At 40.2% G+C, this 21,952-nt stretch overlaps 1 protein-coding gene across 10 annotated transcripts in view; it reads left to right on the top strand.

The window, feature by feature from the left end:
* The window catches only part of syne2a (spectrin repeat containing, nuclear envelope 2a), an 82,410-nt gene extending 60,493 nt beyond the window's left edge, over positions 1-21,917 (top strand). For 9 of the 10 annotated variants that reach the window (XM_083934067.1, XM_083934061.1, XM_083934069.1 and 6 more), the window contains 20 exons: positions 1,240-1,362; positions 2,421-2,576; positions 5,014-5,172; positions 6,396-6,562; positions 9,982-10,144; positions 10,557-10,747; positions 11,119-11,269; positions 11,749-11,931; positions 12,051-12,188; positions 12,526-12,717; positions 13,536-13,815; positions 14,182-14,250; positions 15,864-16,000; positions 16,105-16,231; positions 17,052-17,254; positions 17,334-17,510; positions 17,726-17,854; positions 17,939-18,130; positions 18,528-18,601; positions 18,727-21,917. In XM_083934067.1, coding sequence (XP_083790193.1) covers positions 1,240-1,362; positions 2,421-2,576; positions 5,014-5,172; positions 6,396-6,562; positions 9,982-10,144; positions 10,557-10,747; positions 11,119-11,269; positions 11,749-11,931; positions 12,051-12,188; positions 12,526-12,717; positions 13,536-13,815; positions 14,182-14,250; positions 15,864-16,000; positions 16,105-16,231; positions 17,052-17,254; positions 17,334-17,510; positions 17,726-17,854; positions 17,939-18,130; positions 18,528-18,601; positions 18,727-18,934 — 3,219 coding nt within the window. In that variant the 3' untranslated portion in view covers positions 18,935-21,917. The remainder of the gene's footprint in view (positions 1-1,239; positions 1,363-2,420; positions 2,577-5,013; positions 5,173-6,395; positions 6,563-9,981; positions 10,145-10,556; positions 10,748-11,118; positions 11,270-11,748; positions 11,932-12,050; positions 12,189-12,525; positions 12,718-13,535; positions 13,816-14,181; positions 14,251-15,863; positions 16,001-16,104; positions 16,232-17,051; positions 17,255-17,333; positions 17,511-17,725; positions 17,855-17,938; positions 18,131-18,527; positions 18,602-18,726) is intronic. The other variant, XM_083934066.1, reaches the window with a different exon arrangement.
* The last annotated feature ends 35 nt before the right edge of the window (positions 21,918-21,952 follow it).

Here is a 21,952-nt window from a genome sequence, read left to right as displayed (position 1 = left end):
AAGAGAGACTGACAATAAACCCAACAAAACTTGTCAATATCGGGGAACGTTTCAGAAGTGGAGAGAAAATATTGCTAATAGATTAGATGCGGCTAATTCAAGTTCACGTTTATATAGCTGCCTAGATTCTTGAATCACAGTACGTCATCTCAAAGGACTTTACAAACCTATAAGTTTGCAAAGAAAATCATATAGAATTGCCGCTATATAACAGCATCTGGATAACAATTAAAATTGGGAAGACTTAGATCAGTCCTTCCCAAAGTTAGTACTAATTCATGATGCATTTTTTTAAATTTAGGTCCGGGGGAGACATCAATTTCTCTTTCGGTTTTTGAGCTTACATAGTTTGGGTAACCCCGATTTAGATTAATGACCAGTAGTTCTTCAGGTTTCTGGATGGAGTGCCTGCATGTGCTCATGCTCATCTAGGGGAGGGGCTTAGGATATAGAGGAAAGAGCTGTATTTTCACATTCTTGCAGTTTTATTGTGATAAGGCAGAAATGTTGGACAAAGGACATTGCTGTTTTTTTAGTCAAATGAGGCTCTGGGTTACAGTATGCTGTCCGGTGTTTATGAGCTGTGTCTATATCAGTATCTGAATGTTTTGTTGTCCAAGGCCAGAAAGGTCAGGGAAAGTTGTCTTAACCCTTTAAGCTGAACATGATCCACCCGGGAAAGGGAAATCCCTCTGAGCAACATGTCAAAGATCAGAGAGAATAGCATTAATGCACAAAGTAGAACTGACAAGCAAGAGACCAACTTGGTCATCATATAATGGTAAAGTGAATAAAGGTTTGTAGGAACAGAAACTTGTGGTGGGTGCTGTGGTTTTGCTTCATAAAGTGGATTTATTGAGCTTATGACCACACTTTAGACTTAAGTTACTAAAACATTATGCGGTCTTGGTCTTGACATGAATGATTAAGCTTCACAAAGCATTCTTTTCCCCATGTGAGAGATTTGTGTTTGGAAATATTTAAACATTAAGAACAATTCTGCCTTTTACATGGTTTCACAAAAGCATTTCCAGGGAGCACACTTTCTAATCTCTTTACTGCAACCGCAACAGAAAGTCATAATGTTTTTTTTAAGACATAACTATATAGAATGTCTTGCATAAAATCAGGTTACAGCTGCAGTGATTGTTGTTTTGAGATGTGATGATCAAAATGTGTCAGATATTTGTTAAACTGGCTCCTGAGATCTGCTCTCTCTGTGTGTTGCTGTTTATTTAGAAGTGGTCTCAGTGTCAGGACGGGATAACCAGTATCGCATGTGAACTGGATGAGCTCAATGCCACACTGGAACAGCTGCTGTCTGAGAGGCAACAGGACTCTATTGGCGAAAAACACATTCAGGTAACTATAAAACAGCAAGTCTGTGTGTAACCTTGACTGTATTGTTATTCTTAATAGGAATAAAATAGGTATTCCTAACACCACTTACTCATAAAGGAAAGACATTATTTCACAGCCATTTTAAAAGAAACACATGATGTTTTAAAAGCCTTTATCAGTTGGCTCCTGAATATGACAACACTGACACAAATGATCCACCTGTCCCTGATATATAGATTGGTTGCTCATCCTACTAGAATATAATATATACTGTATATATATGGTGGGTATTTTACAGGCTGATTTCAGGATAAATTTGGTGTAAGTTCAAATGCAATTTGACACTTGAAAAACACTTAAACTCATGACCTTAGTATTTCTAAAATCCTTGCTACATCCCTGTAGTTAAAATTTTAATCTGTATAACTGCAGTCAAAGAGAGATTCTCCCTAAACTCATTGCATTAAAGAGCAGGATCCCATTTACGATGAATTTTCAGCAAAAGCTGTTAAAGAATTATCATATAATGCCCAAATGACTTCTCAGTATCCATGGTGGATTTAGCAGAAAAACAGGCACTAAGAGTGACTAACAGTGATTATTGCATAACCTGATATAATAATAGACTTGTCATGGTTTTGGATGGAAATTTCAAAGGAACATTTTTAAAATAATGGTTTCATCAGAGAGTTATCTTACTGAAAACAAGTGATGATTGTACAATGTGTGTAATGTTAAGGCATAAAGTTGCTTTATAAATCCCATTAAATCAGCAGCATGCATCTGTTGGTCAGTTCAGCTGCACTGAAATCTCGGCCAAAGTTTCCCCACCCCTCAACTCCATCATTAACAACCCACTATCCCACCAGAGTGCCTCTGGGTTTACCCCCCTTTCCCTTATTTAATACCCCCATGCTTTCACTCCCCTCCCCCTTTTCTACCCCTTCTACCCTCCCCCTGTCCAGTCCATAGCCCTTTAATCTGGATGGTCAGAGTGAGAAAGAGGTAAAGAAGCGTGTGCATGCAGCTTGTAAATGGCTGTCTGACTGTCTGTCTGTGTATGTGTGTGTGTTATGCAGGAGATAGACACCTCTCTGCAGCGTTTGGCCAGTGGATTTAAGGAATTGGCCACCATGAAGACGGACCTGTCCCAGTACGTCACGGCTGGTGACTCGGCTCTGCTGGAACAGCAGCTGGAGCAACTCCACAGTCAATGGGAAGAGCTGTGTATGAAGGTGAGAACTGACAAAAAAAGAAAAAAAGCAAGAGAGAGAGAGAGAAAAAAAGGGAGGCCTTACAATGAACCAGAGACTTTGAGATGGTGATTGTCGATGTTGTAGGTACAGGGGAGAAATGGTTGGGGAATTGAAGGAGGGAAAAGTTGCTACCAGCAGTGTCTTGGCGGTGACCAGCAGCACAAAGCCTCTGCACCACTGGAGCTGAACACACACACACACATGCACATACACACACTCATTTGTTTGAGAAAGGGGCAACATGGAGGGAAAACTCCAAAATCTTGTCCTTTTGTTAACACTTTAGAAACTTTCCTTCATACAGTTCAAATTAATTATTTTTTTTTAAATATTTCTTCTGCAAAAGTGCCAAAACGTAAGCTTTGTGTTTGGATTAGATGCACGCTGTGTGGGAAAGGTCTACAAGGTCTTTTATCAGCATATAAAGAAAAGTGAAGCCTTTTTGCATGCTTTGAAATATTCTTTTGCCAGCTTCACAGGTTGTAATTAGCTCCTGGCTCAGATCCACTGTGCTGACAGAACAATCACATGAAACTCTTAAACAGAACAGGCTGTTAATTCTGTAACTGCATTAGCTCTACTGTATAGAAACAGGCTCAAATTCCTACAGTTAAGTCTTTTGGCTTAAACACAAACACGCTCTTGTTCTTTGGAAAAGCAACGGTTGTGACACGCTCTGAACATTTTTTGTCAGTTATCAGGGTTATGGGATCATTTGCAGTCATGCTAATTGGGTCCACCGTTAGACTGACTGCTTCCACCTGCTCCTGTCTTGGCCCGAGTTACTGGGATCCACAGATGCAGCAACAGCAGCCAGTCTGTTTTCTGTTGATGTTTGGTGTTCTGTATGTAGTCTCTTTGTTATCTGTTAAACCATGGTAGCTGCTCATCCTAACTACCTGCTACTACTTCATCACGGAAAGAACTTCCAGTTACTGACTGTTGAGTATCAAATGTAGAAGCCTACATCCATGCTGTATATAGGTGGGATCATTGTCGTTTCCTATTGTAAAGAACATACTCCAGCCAATCGCGAAATTTATTTTTTATCATTTATTTTTTATAACTTGTTAAGCTGCTGGAAAAGGTTATTTGAGAAAGCATAGACTATTTTCAGCTGTTCGATCACACAGAAGATTTTTCATCCATATTAATTACTGACATGGCCATTGATCAGAGCCACAACCGTTTCCTCTGCATAGTTAACAGGTTGTAGGTGGGGGAAGCCACTGGAATGGGTCCGCAGACCAGATGGCCTGGCTGGGCTAAAGGGATTCAGGGGACAGGCTCTATTGTTCCAAGGGAAGCACAAGGTCCTCACAGGGTGACTGCAGCACACAATGTACCCCTAAATTCTCCAGAGCCCAAAAGGCCCTGCAGTGTTAGTGCATTAAAAATCAAAGCTGGGCTCATTTAAATCAAATAAATGCCACGGAACAGTAAAATATAGCCGGTTCAAATATGCCCTGTGGTCTTGCTAAGCCCTGCTAACCTCAAAAAGATCATCAGCCCCCTCCACAGCTATGTAATAGGGTGTTTTCATGGCCTTAAGCTGTCATTTGGAAAATGGGCCTTGTTAATTTTATCAAACAGCCAGAACAGTCTCCTGGGGATTTCTCTCAATTCAGTTGATTACTGACTCTGATAAGAGATTACATGGCACTCGCATTGAAAAAAAAAGGTTTAATATTCAGTTAATTTTGCTGTTTTTATTCCTAGGTCGTGTTTTCCTTTGAATCATGCTCAAATCTACAGAATGTACTGTTGTGTGGTAGAATTAGGTCAGAGTATCCCTGATAAATATCAGGAAGCACAACAAATAACCATGTTTCAGACTCGATTGATTTTTTGATCTTTTGTTTGTGCACATTAAACGAGACATTTTTCCATGCAGTTCTTCCAAGAAAGTCTGAGAATTTGGTGAATACAGTATCTAATTTTGTAAATGAGACAGGTTTTTTTGTGCTGTATATGTTTTATGGTTTGTTTAAAAAGTATAAATTATAATTATTGCTTCAGGGGGGACCATAATCCCTGGTTTGTCCCTGAAAAAGGATTTGGGTACCCTAAATTAGCATGACAGTGTCATCCAAAGTTGCTAGCGCAAAGATTAAAATGATATGCTGCCGGTACAATTTTAGTTTCCATGCAGTGTTTGTAACTTGTAGGTAAAGGATCAGTCCATTTCTAACTGCAGCTGGTACCCCAGGTGTCCTGCAAGCGCTACAAAGGTTTATATTTCTTTAAAGTCAAGTGTTTGAATAGCCCTTGAAGTGTGTAATATATAAATACTCCTGTGTGGTGAAAGTTAAATCATAAAAGATATGATTATTTGTAATGTACTGATACTGATATCTGTCTCCCTGCCATAAAGTTTGCTAAGTTGCTTAATGCCACTTTTATCACTTTTTCTCAGGTGTCCTTGCGCAGACAAGAAATCGCAGACCGCCTCAATGCCTGGACCATCTTTAACGACAAGAACAAAGAGTTCTGTGACTGGCTGACTCAGATGGAGAACAAGGTGTGCCACAGCGGGGATCTGAGCATCGAGGAAATGGTGGAGAAACTGAAGAAGGTACTTCTTGAGAGATGTAATTGATATAAGCATCTTCCTATGCAAACACATGGAAGAATGTTTTTCCAAAACGGGACGTAACATTGGTTTGGGTGGGAAGTATTTAAAAATCAATTTAGATGACATCGGACTGTTATAGAAGTTCCCTAACTTCACATATGACTGCTGGATCAGAGCTTACATTGCAGGTATTGTTTAATTGATACGGTCCTTTATGCACATGAGGATACTACTTGCACATTATCCCCCATTAATAACACATTCTGTAATTCCCACAATCAACCAATGATTCAGGGCATGGACACCACTTGTGTAGGTTAAATTCTACACATGAGCAACATGAACTATGTTGTTAATAACAGATGGTGGCCTGGAATGGAATGGCTGTGCTGCTCTTTTGTTCAGACACAACAGTTGCCCTTTCAGTGACTGAGAGCCTTTTGTACCTTCCTGTCTCATCATGAAGCATGCTCATTTAGTCAACAAGATAATAATTGGTTTGAATGTTGCAGGATTGTTGTTTAGGGCTGTTTGATGAGATGAGAAAATTAGTGGCACTCGATAGTCCCTTTTTAATTATGTGGATAGCTAAGGATGGCACTTCCTATGTGATAACTGACGAGAGCTCCGGGGCAATGAAACAGGTGTTTGAGGAAAGGAGTTTTTGAAACTTTGAAGTATTAATTATTTTTGAAGCAAAGAGATACCTTTGAATATAAAACAAGCAGTTTACTAATGTTATGCTTCATGATAATTGGGCATTAAAGGTCCCATAATGTCAAAAGTGATATTTCCACAGAGAAATGCAAACAGTCCGTATTCAGAAACTTTAAAGCCTTTGAACGAGCCGTCAGAACTTCTGTACAGTTGTGATGTCCCAACTACAGTATAGAACTACAGTATACTATATAAACTGTAGGTAGAAAGTGCCGCTACAGTGCCATTACAGTTATTCTCCGGCTGCAGTGAGCTTTTAGGGGAGGGGGTCTTAAAGAGACAGGCGCTAAAACTGAGCATTTCAGACAGAGGGTGAGTACAGATTTATTCAGACAGACAGTATGAGAAAAATAATGTGTTTTGAACATTAAGGCAAGTAAAATGTTCTAGTAGAAATGTTTACAAATGACATTTATTTAGTATTATTTACAAATAAATACAAGAATACAAAGATTCTTAAGGACGTCATGTTTATAAAACAAAATGATATCATGTCACGTTTCCAGGACTGCATGGAGGAAATCAACTTGTTCAGTGAGAATAAAAGCCACCTGAAGCAGCTAGGTGAGCAGCTGCTGTTAGCCAGCAACGAGGCCAAGCAGACGCAGGTGAACGGCTCGCTGCAGGAGGTCAACCAGCGGTGGCACCATCTCTTCCACCACATCGAAGCCAGGTGAGAGCAGTCACAGCTGTCACAGAGGCTGAGTATGTGTGTGTATTTTTCACTTTAAAAACGTCCCTGAAAATGTCCCAAATGTCATCTCCTTATTAGCCTTAATGCACAAGCACCTTTCACAGCCACTCTACATTAAAGAGCATCATTATGGACTGAGAGGCTTTAACTGGGAGCCTGTAATTAAACAATCGCTCTAATGTGAATTCATCCACCTGCTGTTGTGTTAGTGGTGCTCTGCAGCTGTCAGGAATACATGGCTTCTAATGTACAGACTGTAAGTTAAGCCCCTGTCACGATAAACTGTTGCCTCCCCCGACCTCCCCCCTGGGACAGATGGACAACCCTGTGGAAGAGCTGGAGATACAGACCTGCACATCCAAGCTACCCCCACCACCACAAAAAAAGCTGCGCTTACGTCTCAGACAGTACCATATGTCCCCATGTCAAGTCCCCCCCCCTTTTTCTTGCCAGTCTGTCAGAGTGGGATGAAGTGAGGGAGGGGCCTGGGTCTGTCGGCATGCATTAATCGCTGATTCTCTAAAAGGAGGTCCCCTCCAAGAAGAGGTTGATTACTGTAACTCTGTATTCCAAATTTACAAAAACATTGCAACAATAAAATGGTAAAAATCAATCAATAGAAATCAATATTAAAAAATTAAATGTTTAAATATTGATTTTAGAAATACACATTAGATGCATGAGCAGTGCGTGTGCACACATGCAGTAGAGCTGCACCGTCTGCCTTTCTACATTGAGTTTGCCTTTGATAATGGCCATGAATAATAGAATATTTCATTTCATTTCAAATGTAGTTTATATTTGTTTTAGACAGATTTTGTTGACAGCAACCAAACAGAAACTCAAAAATATTCAGTAAAAATATATGTCTGTGACATATTCTACATTTATTCACACTGAAACAGTAATGAAAATGATGTTATAATGTCAGTATGTCTCTTTTTTCTGTGTGCTTGTCATACAAATAGGCAAGATCTTAAATCTCTAGATGTTAAAAATAAAAAAGCAACAGTTTTCGGCGGCGCTCGCTGTGTGGCCCGACTGGCAACCTAAACTTGTAAAAAGTGAAATGATGGAATTCACAAAACATAAAAGAAGCACGTGTACAGTAACATGAAAAAGAGTTTTGTCTCTCTCTCACATGTTGAGCCCTCCTGTGGTCCGCTGTACTTTAACTTCAGCCATATCTCCCTTATCCTGCAGCTCTTTTCTGCTCCGTTTTCCTCCGTCCACTCTCCTCTTGTCCTTTTTTTCCTGTGCAAGGACCCCTGACCGGGTTTTGTCTCTTTGTTGGGCCTCAGCATGAAGCTGCTGGCCTTTGTTAGGCTGTCAGAGGTGGAGAGGGAGTGAAAGAGAGACAGAGACAATTTAGTTGACAAAGATGGTTTTTATCTGCAGAGGGGAAGAGTATTTTCTGAGTTAGAGTTTACACGGACTATTTTGTCTCCATTACACGGACATAGACACAGAGCCACATTAACTACACACATAAACGTCCACTGACTATAAATGATACATTATTCCTGAACTAGGGCTTGGAATCAGTTGATCTAACACCTGTGTTTTGTTACAAATGGCAACAATATACAATTATTCAATCCATTATTTTTAAGGATTTCCTTACAATAAAGACTGATTATGATGTTAAACCTGATTCTACTCTGAAATCTAAACCAACCTCTTGAAGTAGTAAGAACCATCCAATTGGACAAATATCCTCTCACACATGCACACACTCAACTCATCTAATGGTCGTGCCAACGTCAGGCATCCGTTGGGACCCTTTCATGCATTCTTTAGCCTGCCACTTCCACTCACAGCTGTTTTTAGCTCTTGTTATTTTGGAGGAGAGCGTCTCGCTGCCGGACCCCGACAGTAGAGGAAGGATCAAATGGGGAAATTAACTCCCACTCCCAAATGGGGCACACTTCAGGCTCTTAGGCCTCAGAAGAGAGCTCTTATTGTCCCAAGCGTTACCATGACACCAGCCAGTGTGTGTGTGTGTGTGTGTGTGTGTGTGTGTGTGTGTGTGTGTGTGTGTGTGTGTGTGTGTGTGTGTGTGTGTGTGTGTGTGTGTGTGTGTGTGTGTGTGTGTGTGTATGTGTATGTGTATGTGTATGTGTATGTGTATGTGTATGTGTATGTGTATGTGTATGTGTGTGTGTGTGTGTGTGTGTGTGTGTGTGTGTGTGTGTGTGCGCATGCATGCGTGCATGCGTGTGTGTGTTCACAAGGGGAACAGTTGCCATGACGACTTTAGAAGTTCAACTGTAAGATACCTGAGAGTGTTTAGGTTAGGGAAGAGCTGATTTTTTTTTACTTTCTTACTCTTTCTGTGTTTCTTTGTTTCTTTGTTTTATTTTTCTCTCTTTTTTTCCTTTTTGCTTTTCTTTGTGTTTCCTATCATTCATTCTTTCTTTCTGTTTCTTGGTTTTGTTTTTGTTATTTTCTTCCTTCTTTCTATCTTTCTTGTCTTTTCTGTCTTTCCCATTCTTTCTTTCTTTCTTTCTTTCTTTCTTTCTATCAGTTACTTTGTTTTCTCTCTTTTACTCTTTTTCCTTTTTGTCTTTCTTTCTTACTGTACTTTCTTTCTTACTGTCTGTCTTTCTTTCTTTCATTTGTGTGTTTTTTCTTTTCATTGTCCTGTCTTACGTTAATTTCTCTTTTTTTCCCCTTTTTTAATCATTCTCTTTTTGTCTTCCTTTATTTGTCTTTGGGTTTGTCTTTTTTCAGTTTTTAGTCTGTCAATCTTGTTTTTTTCTTTTCTTTATAATTATATATATATATATATATAATTATATATATAATTATATTTATATATATATAATTATAATTATCTGTCAAAAATATACATACAAAAGGGAAGAGATGCTTGCTACCAGATTTGTCTACGACTTTTTTGTTGTTTTTGTATTTTCATTGTCTATGTGTTTTAAAAAGGTAAATAAACACCACAAAGGATCAGTGGTCCTGGGTTGTCATAAGATAAATATAAGCAGTAAGGAGACAAAATTGTATAAAACCATTTTTTCAATATTCAGATATTCTTGTGAATGGCAAATTCACCTCTTCAGGCCTTCAAAAAAATAGTCACTCAATAACCTTTCTGGGCATCTGAGGCCGAAGTGAACTTGTGGCTGATACGTCCTTTTAGCACCCCACCTGCTCCAGTAGCCAGCAGATGAGACCGGTGTGAATGTGATCAGGGCGTTCCTGAAAAGAGAGCGTTGCTCTCAGTGAAACTCCCGTCTGAATAAATAAAAGTGATAAAAAAGAATGCAACCATTGACATTAGGGTAACATGTTAAAAGGGTTTAGAAACACTTGGCTTGCTTTCTTGAATATGGATTACCACATAGGACATTTTTGGACGGTTTATAAAACTGTGCGTGTTTTAGGGTGAAGAAGCTAAAGGAGACTCTGGTGACAGTGCAGCAGCTGGATAAGAACATGAGTAACCTTCGCTCGTGGCTTTCTCGCATCGAGGCCGAGCTGTCCAGACCCATCACCTACAGCGTGTGTCACCTACAGGAGATCAAGAGGAGACTGGCTGAGCAGCAGGTACACACACACACACATACACACACACATACACACACACACTAAACTGAGTGTGGATTTTAGTTTTTTCTGTTTTCCTGAAATTTACTTTCTTTTGTTTGAACTTTCTTCTTCGTTTTTATTTTATTTCTTTATGTGTATTTCTTGTAATCTCTTTGTCTCTTTATTGTTTGTATTGTTGCACTTTAAATTGATTATTTATTTTGCTTAACTGTCACTCCCACTCAGTCTTTGTCTCTCTGTATGATTAATAATTCATTCCTGTCCTTTGTTTAATTTTGGGAGTGGGTGGTGTCATGCAGTGAGCCCCTGTCCTCCATCTGTATGCCCGTGGACTGATGTTTAACACATGGTTTCACCGGCGTGGACTGATGCGATGTCTGTCTTTATGTCCGTCCACGTGTCTGTCCAGGAGCTGCAGAGGGACATCGAGCAGCACACGGAGGGCGTCGCATCAGTGCTCAGCCTGTGCGACGTTTTGCTGCGGGACGAAGATGCTGCTGGCGGCACCGAGGAGGAGAGCGACTCCCTGCAGGAAACCAGCCACAGCCTGGACCAGCGCTGGAGGGCCATCTGTGCTATGGCTCTGGACAGGAGGCTCAGGTAGGAACTAAAAAACACACACACACATACACACACACACACACACACACACACACACACACACACACACACACACACACACACACACACACACACACACACACATTCACTCTGTATGGTGTCATAAATCTTACACATATCACTACATGCAAATAAGTTTTTAGGATGTTACACAATAATAATTTCCAAATTAATCACTTAAATCAGGTTTTTTGATTGTGGACTTTTATTTAATGCTTAAACTTTCAAAAATTTAAATGATTGCAGATGATCTTTTTCAAGATTCAGGCAACACTTGCATACAGTAAGTCATAAAAGCCTTCATCCATGTCAGAGAACAGGTGTAACTCCAGCACTTTATCTCCTTGTAGGATCGAGGAGACGTGGAGACTCTGGTGCAAGTTTCTCTATGACTACTCGCAATTTGAGGATTGGCTCAAGATGTCCGAGCGCACAGCTGCCAACCCCAACTCTGCAGACATCCTTTATACTGTCGCCAAGGAGGAGCTCAAGAAGTTTGAGGTCAGTTGTGAGGACGGCAGACGGAAGTGTCTCTGATTTTTGTTTGTTTTCTCAAAGTGACATATTCTCATTCTCAAATATCAATTTAATACCCACTTCTACTGTATTACCAATCACTGATATCTTTTCTCCATAATGTTCTTTCTGGTGTTAAAATAAAGTTTTTTTCAAGTCAGTTCATATTCTATTCAAAAGTGAGCAATCAAAGTTTCCAAGAGTTGACATATTAAATGTTTTGTTTAATTCAACTTTATATAGTTTAATATTTTGTTTTTAAAACCCAAAGATACACTACTTTTATAGAGTACTAAGAAAACCAGAAAATGTACACATTTTAGAAGCTAGAACCAGCAAATTTGTCCCATTTTTCTGTAAAAAATAGCGTAAATAAACTGGTCAATAATATAATAATAATATTTGAAGGAATAAGGCCTTTTTAATGTAACCTGTTTTGTCCCATCTTCCTCTGTTCTTTGTAGGGTTTCCAAAGGCAGGTTCATGAGCGGTTGACCCAGCTGGAGCTGGTGAATATCCAGTACCGCCGCCTGGCCAGGGAGAACCGCACTGACCGAGCCAGCAAGCTCAAAGTCATGGTCCACGAAGGCAACCGGCGCTGGGACACCCTACACCGCAGAGTGGCTTCCATCCTCCGCAGACTCAAGGTACAGTTGAGGACGGAGGACATGACGCGAACCACACCTGTCATTGCTCTACTGTTTACAGTTTTTTAAAAAGTCATAAAATGTCAACAAACCTGTCTATTTTCTCACCTGTCTCTCAGCATTTCACCAGCCAGAGGGAGGAGTTTGAAGGCACCAGGGAGAGCATGCTGGTGTGGCTGACCGAGCTGGACCTGCAGCTCACAAACGTGGAACACTTTTCAGAGAGCGACGTCCATCACAAGATCCAACAGCTTAATGTGAGGACAAACCGCCACCATACAGATGTGTCACATACAGACAAATGTTTTATAGGGACAGCATAAACTGCAAGTCACACTGTGTGTGAGGAAAAAAAGCTTTCCTCAGTTCATATTTAATTTTAATCAGTTTGACATTTAAGTCTTTTTTTGTCTTTTCGAGAAAAAATCCATTACGACCGAAGAAAGTATTTCTTCAGTCACTTCTGTTGGGGCTTATGTCCTGTAGCCGTTAAAGAAGAAACGCATGTTAAGATGGTTAAGGCATTGGCTTTAGTGTTCTATTCTTCACATTTTCATCTCTGTCCATCCAACCATCCAACCTTCTTTCCTGCAGAGTTTCCAGAAGGAGATCACCCTGAACACAGAGCGCATTGACGGACTGATAGTGTTTGGAGAGGGTCTGATCCAGAAGAGCTCACCGCAGGATGCGGCGCTGATAGAAGAGGAGCTGGTGGGGCTGCATTCCTACTGCCAGGAGGTTTTCAGCAGGGTGGACCGCTTCCATCAGCGCCTCAGCCAGCCACCGGTGAGCTGGATCAAACACGCACACACTACATCCTGTCTTCCGTTCGTAACTTGATTTATGCAATTATTTTCTATTTATTTTCTCAGTTTTTATTTGGTACATTTCTGATTCAGTTCATGTGTTGTTTCCTTTTGCTCTAAGCTAGCTTTTAGTTTTTAACTCCTTACTGACTTGATATTGTATTCCAAAATTGGCACTTTAAAGTTGTATTAAAAACAAACTCAAATCAGAAACAGAATATCCAAGTAAAAAGACATCACAGTATCGCCCACGCTGAATAATGGGCAGAGAAAACTGTTACAAAGTGCTTAACAGTAATACCAACTTGAGTGTCAATAAAATATAATAAATAATGTCACGACAAGATTATTTTTTTAGAAATAGAGCACAAAATAAAAAAACTAAAACAAAGAGGAGAATAATACAAAATCTACCACCAAAAAACAAACTCAAATTCTATAAAAAATAGTTTGTAAAGATTTTCCTACAGTAGCATGTGGCTGGTTTCACTAAAGGTGATTTGCGAGCAGTGCTGACATAGAGATAACAAATGAGTCCTACAGGGCTCCTGTTTCCTCACACATGGTTTGCAAGTATGGTGGTTGTTTTGATGAGTGAAACATCTGTAAATTAACTAGAGAGCAAATTATTTCATGTTGCAAATTTGGTGAAATGGACGAGTGACAAGGTGAGTGGTTGTCGAGCTGTGCAAAGATTCAGTCTTTAGAGTTTTTAAAAGCCTTTGGACTGAATAAAATACTGTATAACTGCATGGTTCAAACATCTGGCTGAAGACCTGTTATTTTTTTGCCTTTTAGATGATCAAAGAAGAACCGGAGCTCTCTCGTACCACCTTCTCCCTTGAGTCGAGCTTGGAGCTGATTGGCCGACCATGGCTGGGGCGGAGCCTCCCGGCAACTCCCACCCACCTGCTGGCCTCTCCGCTGGAGCGTTCTGGGCGAGAGACACCGGTGAGCGTGGATTCTCTGCCACTGGAGTGGGACCATACCGGAGATGTAGGAGGGTCGTCGTCACACGAGGATGATGAGGAAGAGGCAGAACATGACGATGACAGAACTTACTTCAGTGCACTTTCAGGTAGATTTACAGAAACACAACTGTGGTGTTTCGGAAACTCGAGAAAACCGAGAAATGTTATAAAACCTTAATTAAGTAAAAGTAAAGAAAGAAAAGCTTTTGAGTCCCTAAAATGTTCCTTGGTGGCTGGAAAGGCCTCTGATGGTGTCAGATTTTTATGGATTTCTAAGATGTTAAAGCTAGAAAAAGACCAAATATAACATCCATTTCACACACACACACACACACACACACACACACACACACACACACACACACACACACACACACACACACACACACACACACACACACACACACACACACACACACACACAAAATCCTAGACATCCATACGCCTTTAGTCTGACCCCTCTCTCCTCCCAGATGTGGAGTTGACTGAGAGTCAGGAGGAATTTGTCGAAGCCCCAGAGGCCCTACGAGCCTCATCACCGGGTAGGCAAAAGAGCATCTTCTCCTTGTACTTAATAAATCCACTCACCAGCTTTTCGTGGTGAAATAAGTTTCCAACAAGCAGCTCATCCGTCACTTTGCTTGTCATGCTGCTGCTCTGATACTTTGCTTTCTGTAGCTGTGGTTTGGAGAATCCTTCAATGCCAAAGCAAACACTTTCTACCTTCTTTCTCCGAGGTACTCTTCATTTTAGAAACACTGTTCTGAATTTTAAAAAGGTCACTTACTGGTGAATGGGTTGGATGTGATTAAAGGCCAAAAGTCTCTAAATGTCATGTACTGTGTTCGTTCGGGGTTGCATATTTTCTTTGCCTCTGTATTTTGGTCGGATTTGGGTTGAAATTGGCTGGACAGATGATTTATACAGCGGCTGTCATTAGATATTTTTCATTTTTGGGTGACCGTGATGTTTTTATCAGCCTTTGCAAGTACGATTGCAACCAATAGTTTTTCCACAAAAACAGAATTTGCATGCAACAGTCCAATTTGTTTTGTTGTAACATCCTGTCGTTTAACTTCCTCCTTTTTATTTTACCTTACCTCATTTACCTCCTCCCTTGTGACTTAGTACCCTTTCTGTTCATCTACTCCACTCCTGCATTCATTTCTAGACAAACCTTTAATAACTGTAAATAACACATAGGGCTGGATGATATGGCCCATATCCATCATCATCCATCATCTTTAGTGCTGCTGCTACATATGGGCGCTACCGCCTCTTCCATAGGAAACGAATGGAACTTTTATCGCATATCATGTATAGGGGCCTTTAGAACCCAGAGAGAACCCACGCAGTCACGGGGAATCCATGCAAACTCTCAATATAGATAATTTCATATCTCAATAACGAGATATATATATATATATATATAGATAGATAAATAGGCTTTACCATGTGGTTATTTCATATAGACTATTTATTCATGAAATTATTTTAAATGCTATATCATGATACCATTTATATATATATAATACCAGAGTATTACTAGAATATTTTCTTAAGAACTTTGTGCTTCAGGTTTTCTGAACAAATTGAGTAAGTATGTGCTTTTTATCATCAATTTTGATGATGCAGTTATGTATCACGATATGTGATTTCATCATCATACGATTCCATTGAAAGATGCGAAACCATTTTTTAAATTAATTCCCTAATGACGCCGTTGATCAGCATTCTACACTGACTAATGGATTTTAAACTGCTTCTTAAAATTGAATTTTTTTCTTCACATCTTTAAAAGTTGTTGCCTTAATTAAGAGCTGGTGTGGACGATTTTCCAGCTGCTCTTGGTGCCAATATCCCTCTCTCCTGCTGCTCAAGCATGTGATGGCTTTAAGTCAACATTACCACACAGTTAACAAGCTCTTCAATTTCCTGAGTGGGTGATTTATGCTTGGCTGGCACCCTTGTTTTGTTCTCCGTTAACGTGTATGCATGTTTCCCTGAGTGTCGTCATTGTGGCTCATGCCATATTATGAGTCATAATTTGATCCTGGTGGGTTTTTTTCTCAAGTGTTTATTTACACAGGTTATTTGGTAGTAAATGCTTTTAGATTGGCTTGGTGGTTAACCTCTTCTCTTGTTTGTGTTGCAGTTTCAAGCATGGCCGTACATGAGTCTCCAAGATGGCAATCGCAGGGGGACACGGAAACACAGTCTCTGAACCTTGATCTGGAGGGCCACACTGAGGCCCCGCCCACCCTCACCAGCACCCCTCTAAAGCAGGGCTACGTACGTTAAGTCAAAACCAGTACCAGTTAACTGTGAAATAGCAGTGTGTGCAGCCTGTTTGCATCCCCAGCTGTCATTGACAAGTGATTTTGTTTTGTCTGCAGTTACGTCTCATGTCTCAGTGCAGCGGCAGCATCGAGGACATTAAAAGAGTCTCTCTGATCCTGGATGAGGATGAGCAGCCAGAGGAGCTCGGTCTGACAGGACTCACTGCCTCAGACAAACAGTCAGGTGAGAGGCGCTGTGATTAATGACTTGATGTTCACTGTGATGGATTTCACAAGAGAGTGGCAATAAATTTGCTGATAAATAGTTAGGTCAAAAGAATAGAACCAGTAAAAACATGCATTTAAAGTAGAAAAACAAAGCATGAAACAAATGTGAAACCACAGGAATGCAGCAGATACTTTGACATCCTAGTTTTTATGTTTGTTTTTCGATGGATTGCAAGTTCATATATTAGTAATTTTATCCGTATAGAGTTGATTTTAGAGTTTAGAGTTGAATTTTCTAATATGTCAGAAGAAAATGTTGATATTCCCAACAGGCTCATCTTTTCCCTCTTTCATTAAATCTTTACATTTCCCGCATTAACGTTTCGTTTCCCTCTCACTAGCTTGCTAGCTAAATTGTTAGAGAAGTCTTTTGGCGTCTGTGTTGCCGGTGAGGTTGCCTAGCGATAGTGAAAGTGTATGTTGAGCAAGACTTCCCATGTGATACCCACAAGTCAACTTCCATTTGAAGGCAAGCATTAGATAGTCAATAAAACATATTTAAACCACAACTTAGTATTCAAAAATAAACTGAGAGCTGAGCCACGCACCCGAAAGACACTAAAGATGTATTCCTTGTTGTTATTCCGTGTTGTGTTTTGATTTAAAACCTTCTGTAAACTAAACCCCCATTTGCTGCTGTTCAAGTCTGTTTGACAAGCTGCAAACTAGCATTTCTGCGTTCACAGGATCCATGGCTAGTGACGGGGAGTTTCTCATCGATCCTTGTGACAAAAACAAACAAACTTCTCCATCAGTAAATGTTTGTGCTCTCTCAGGTGTGATTGAGCGCTGGGAGCTGCTCCAGGCTCAGTCCAGGAGCGACCAGCACACCGGCCCTCAGAAGCCACAACACCTCACATCTGACCTTGACGACATCACTTCCTGGTTAGAAAAGGTGACCCCAGAGCTAGAGCGCCTCCAGCAGTCCGACCCAGCAGCCAGCGTTGAGGACATGGAAGCCAGAGCCAAAGACCTAAAGGTGACGCTTAAGACCTAATACAGCCGATCTGATGAGGAGCAGCTTGTGTGTTTTTGTATTCATGGACGTTCTCTTGCAGGAGATGCAGAGGATGTTTACTCACTACAAGTCTATCATGCTGTCAGTCAACCTGCGAGCTCAGGAAGCCCCAGAACTACAGGAGAGACTGGTTTGTATGAACCGAGACTGGAGCCGAGCGCTTACAGGCCTCCATCAGTGGGACACCAGTCTGAGGAAGACACTGATGCGCTCACAGGTGAGAAGATTTATATTATTCATATTAACAGACTGTTATGAAATACAGCAGCCTCAAGTCTTGTGGTCTTTTTAAATAAGAATGACTTTATGAGGTGAAATGACTTTGCACTAACTATGCCATTGCTGTTGTTCTGTAAGTTCTTTTTAAGCATTACAGAAGATGGATTGTTCTATTAAGTTTAATAGACTTCCGCTTTTCTTATCTTTGTTTAGGAGTTCCATGAAACCCTCCATTCACTGCTGCTGTGGCTGGCCCACGCAGACAGCAGACGCTATGCAGTGGACATCAGTGACCCAGACACACCTGTCCGAGCCCTGCAACAACACCGCAGCACACTCACTGTGAGCAGACTATTGTGTTTTGTTGAGTTTTCCCTTTCCTGCTAGGCTGCACCGTCACCATCTCTTGTGGTTTGTGGTTTGCAGGAGCTGCAGGAGGAGCTGCAGGGCAGGCAGACTCAGCAGGCGTCACTCCAGGCTCTGTGGTCTCAGCTGCAGCCTGAGGACGAGGCTGAGGAGAGCGACGAGGCCCAGGAGAAGCTCCATGTGACGGGTAACAAACTGAAGTTGCTGCTGAGGGAGGTGGACCAGGACCTCAACACCCTGCAACAGCGCCTGGTGAGGGATTTACCATCAAGTTTTCTTTACGTTCTCTCAAAAAGCTGCCCCGATATTGCAATTTAACTTTAAGACTGATTTAAGCATTTGTTGGATATAATATATTTGGACTTTTTTTGACATACTATACTGTGACTTTTTTTGACATACTACAGTATGACTTTTTATGACTTTTTTCAACGTACTTTACTGTGACTGTCACAGTATTAAATAGCATAATATAGTATAGTATAGTATATTAGTATTGATTTGTCGAAATAAGTCAGTTTAGTACAAATTTATTACCTCAGAAAAATGGTGTTCAAAGCTTTCTAATACCTTTTGAGGTCCTACAGACACCCTGTGAATGTTGAAAAAGAGATGTTGAAACACTGACATTTCTTTGTTTCAAATTCAGGATGGTGAATCTGCGTCAGACGCCCAGGACCAAAGCGCCTCTGCAGATCCAAAGAAAGGTTCCTCTTCTCAAAGGTACACAGTAATATTCAGTGGTGTTTTAAATTGTGATTTGTAGATGAAAAGTTATCTTGATTTCTTTCAGTGCAGTTACTCAGGAGTGTGTGTGTATTTTCTGTTGTGTCTTGTGTGTCGTGCAGAGAGAGGAGGGACATGTCCCCGCCTCGTTCCTTCTTCTACCGGGTCCTTCGCGCTGCCTTCCCCCTCCACCTCCTCTTCCTGTTCCTCCTGCTCCTGCCCTGCCTGATCCCCCAGTCAGAGGGCGACCCGGGCTGTACTGGGGCCAACAACTTTGCCCGTTCCTTCTACCCCATGTTACACTACACCAACGGCCCACCACCCACCTGATAGTCATGTAGTTGGGACGAGGAAAAAGAACCTACTGAGAAACACAAGCCACCTTTTTGTCACATGTGAACAAACATTAAAAAAAAAAAAAAGGAAAATTGATGAATTGCTGAGCTGAGGAAGTCCAAAGTTCAGAGATTAGATTTCTGTTTTTAAACATTGATCTTTGAACAGATTGTATTTATTTCAAGGACAAAACTGCCCGACCAAGAACTCAATCACCGCAGCCTTTTGGAGTGACAGTAGATAAGGTGTTTTGACATTCATGGAGGGCGTAAAGCTGCATACACACTGTAGCAGTGGCAGCAAAGACACATAATAACCATTAGGATATTTAAAATATCCTTCAACTACTGTAGAAGCCAGAAAACATATTCCACTGGATAATGAGGTGGAAACAAAGTAAGATGAACTTGTGCTTAAAGCTTAAAGTTGATGGTCTAAACGTCACTATATAAACAGTATAAAAATGTCCTCATTTACATGTTAACTTGACCCTGTAAACAAAAGCATGCCTGATGTATTTTTAGGTTGGACTGAAGTTTTATTTTTTGCAACAAAAGACACTGGTGAAATTTGTAATCTTTATAAAGCCAACTGTACAAAATGGCAGTTTTATACACACAATTGTAGATCCATGATTTTTTTTAGATGCTATATTTCTTGCGTAGATTGTGAGCAGACATGACCATGTGCACTGTTGAAACACTAGATTTAGCAGGATGATGTGTATGTACAGAATGTATTAATATAATGCTTATTTATAACAAAACGGTGGAAATATGCTCCAAATGTTCTGCTATTAAACACTGATTGTCTAAACAATTTTCTCAAAGCTTTTTTTTTTTTTACAATTTGCATAAACAGATGAAAAACAATGAATATATAAATATACATTTGACAGAGAGATACCGTATATTCTTTGGTCTTTTGAAAAACATTCAAATCAGAATAAGAATTACCTCCCAAAAGTTTCTCTTTAAAAGATACATTTTAGGGGTTTGAGGGGATTTGTTTTCTATATATGTATCTAAGAGTTGGATGTTTACCGGACATTTAATACAGAGCTAGATCCTGGAGGTAATTAACTTTATTTACTTTAGTTTGTGCATAAGCTTAATTCAATTTTATCTGTTGCATCACTTTGTTCAAATTGAGGATTTTCCCCCCACATCAAATATGAGGACAGACATTAGAACACCTCAAAAAAAGCTTCAAATGTAAAAAATAAAATTACATTTGGTTCAGCCTACATGAAACTCTGGTGGGGAAAAATGCAAATAAACATATTTAAATAACTATTCATTTTATGAAATATTATTCTATTTAATTTTAATATTCAATACAGGATTGAATTAAAAAATATTTTGGATATCTGGAATCGTTGTTTATTGAACTAATGCGCTAAACAAATGAAAATCTAGTCGGATGTTAAGAGCACTTTTAAGTTCATTTTACTCAAGGCCCACTTTCTGGCTTTTTCTGGAGCTTTATCTTTTAACAAATTACTAAACATACAAAAATATTTACTTTTCTTCGAACAAAAATGAAGAAGACAGCAGTGCAACGTTGTCTTTAAGAGCCATAGTGGTTATGATTCTTGCCCTCCAGTGCGAGTGTGAGCTGTAAAGCGCCCTCTAGTGGTCAACGGGAGGTCTGCTGTGACAGAACGGCTGGTTTCAGTTCTCAATTACTTTTCCAGACTTTCACTGGCATCACTGACTACCTTTACATGCACACTAATATTCCACTAATATTCCAAATATGACAATATTCATAATTTGATACAGGTCAGGTCATGTTTAACTGTTTAAGTCATTAAATGTTTTAAATTAGACTTAGAAAATTGGATTGCCAGAAAAATTCCTTTGTCTCTCAGCCTTTTGTAATATAATATATATGAATATGATGTGAATCATGGCAGTGACATATTACATGGACATTTAAAGGTTCTCTGTGTAACTTTTAGAAAACATTTTGTTATTAGCGACACTGGTGGCTGTTATGTGAACTGCAGACAGCATCTTGTTGCGTATCGAACCAAAACAGTGAGACTGACCGTGATTAACCGGCATCGTGTTTATAGAATACTGTAAAGTCGATCACTATCATAGAGTAATGCTAGCTTGCTGTTTGCAAATCACTCCATCAGCCAACACCACGAAGCGGCCGATGGCAGATACATGCCGTGCAGCCGAGCCACATGCTAAGGTTAGCCAGCTTGCTGCAACTTAGCTAGCCTGCATGGATCTGGTGGTTTTTTTTCGTAAATTTGGTTTGAGGAAGTGGTCTGGTCTGGTCTGGTCACCGTTTGTAGTATTGTTTGTGTAGAGTATTTTACCAATCACAAGTGTGCAGAGAGTAAACAAGGCGGAAAACATCGGGTGTCATGTGAAGAAGACTTTTTGTTATTATTGATCTGCATTCATACACAGACATCTGTTTATAGAGACACCATCTCTCAACTCTAACTCTATTCTTGTGGCTTAAATTAATCAGATTAACAATGGCCACCGTTTGGAAGAGGAAGTCTTGGCCCGTTACACCAGAAAGACCGAAATAATAGCCGACGGACGCGGAGATTGCTTGCTTCGTAACGTTAGCTCATAAAAGTTATGTGCAAACAGCTAGCCAGATCATCCACAGGAGAATTAGCCGGAATTACCCACTCAAGATAGTATTTTTCATGTCAGCTAGCTAGCACTTTGTCCACAATTTTTTAACTCTTGATAAAAGCCATTCGCCCACTGGCAATAAAACTGATTAATACATCAATACAAAAGTTACACGCAGAACCTTTAAGCATGAACTGGTGCTAATGGCCACAACAGTTTGTTTTCACTGGCGATAAGGCAATGAGTACTGCTACATTTGGTCTCTCTGCAAAGTCAAAAGTTCGCTGGAATCAGTGCACAGTGTGTCAAAGCTTCACCTATGAGACTTCACAGAATCTAGCACAATGTTGCAGTAAAACTCATCAGTCTTGTGAACTGCTTTTGTGCAATTAATTGTATCCGA

Source organism: Echiichthys vipera (assembly GCF_963691815.1).
Source record: "Echiichthys vipera genome assembly, chromosome: 19".
Lineage (NCBI taxonomy): Eukaryota > Metazoa > Chordata > Actinopteri > Perciformes > Trachinidae > Echiichthys > Echiichthys vipera.
Note: the sequence above shows the minus strand (reverse complement) of the source record. Positions and strands in the feature narration are given on the sequence as shown.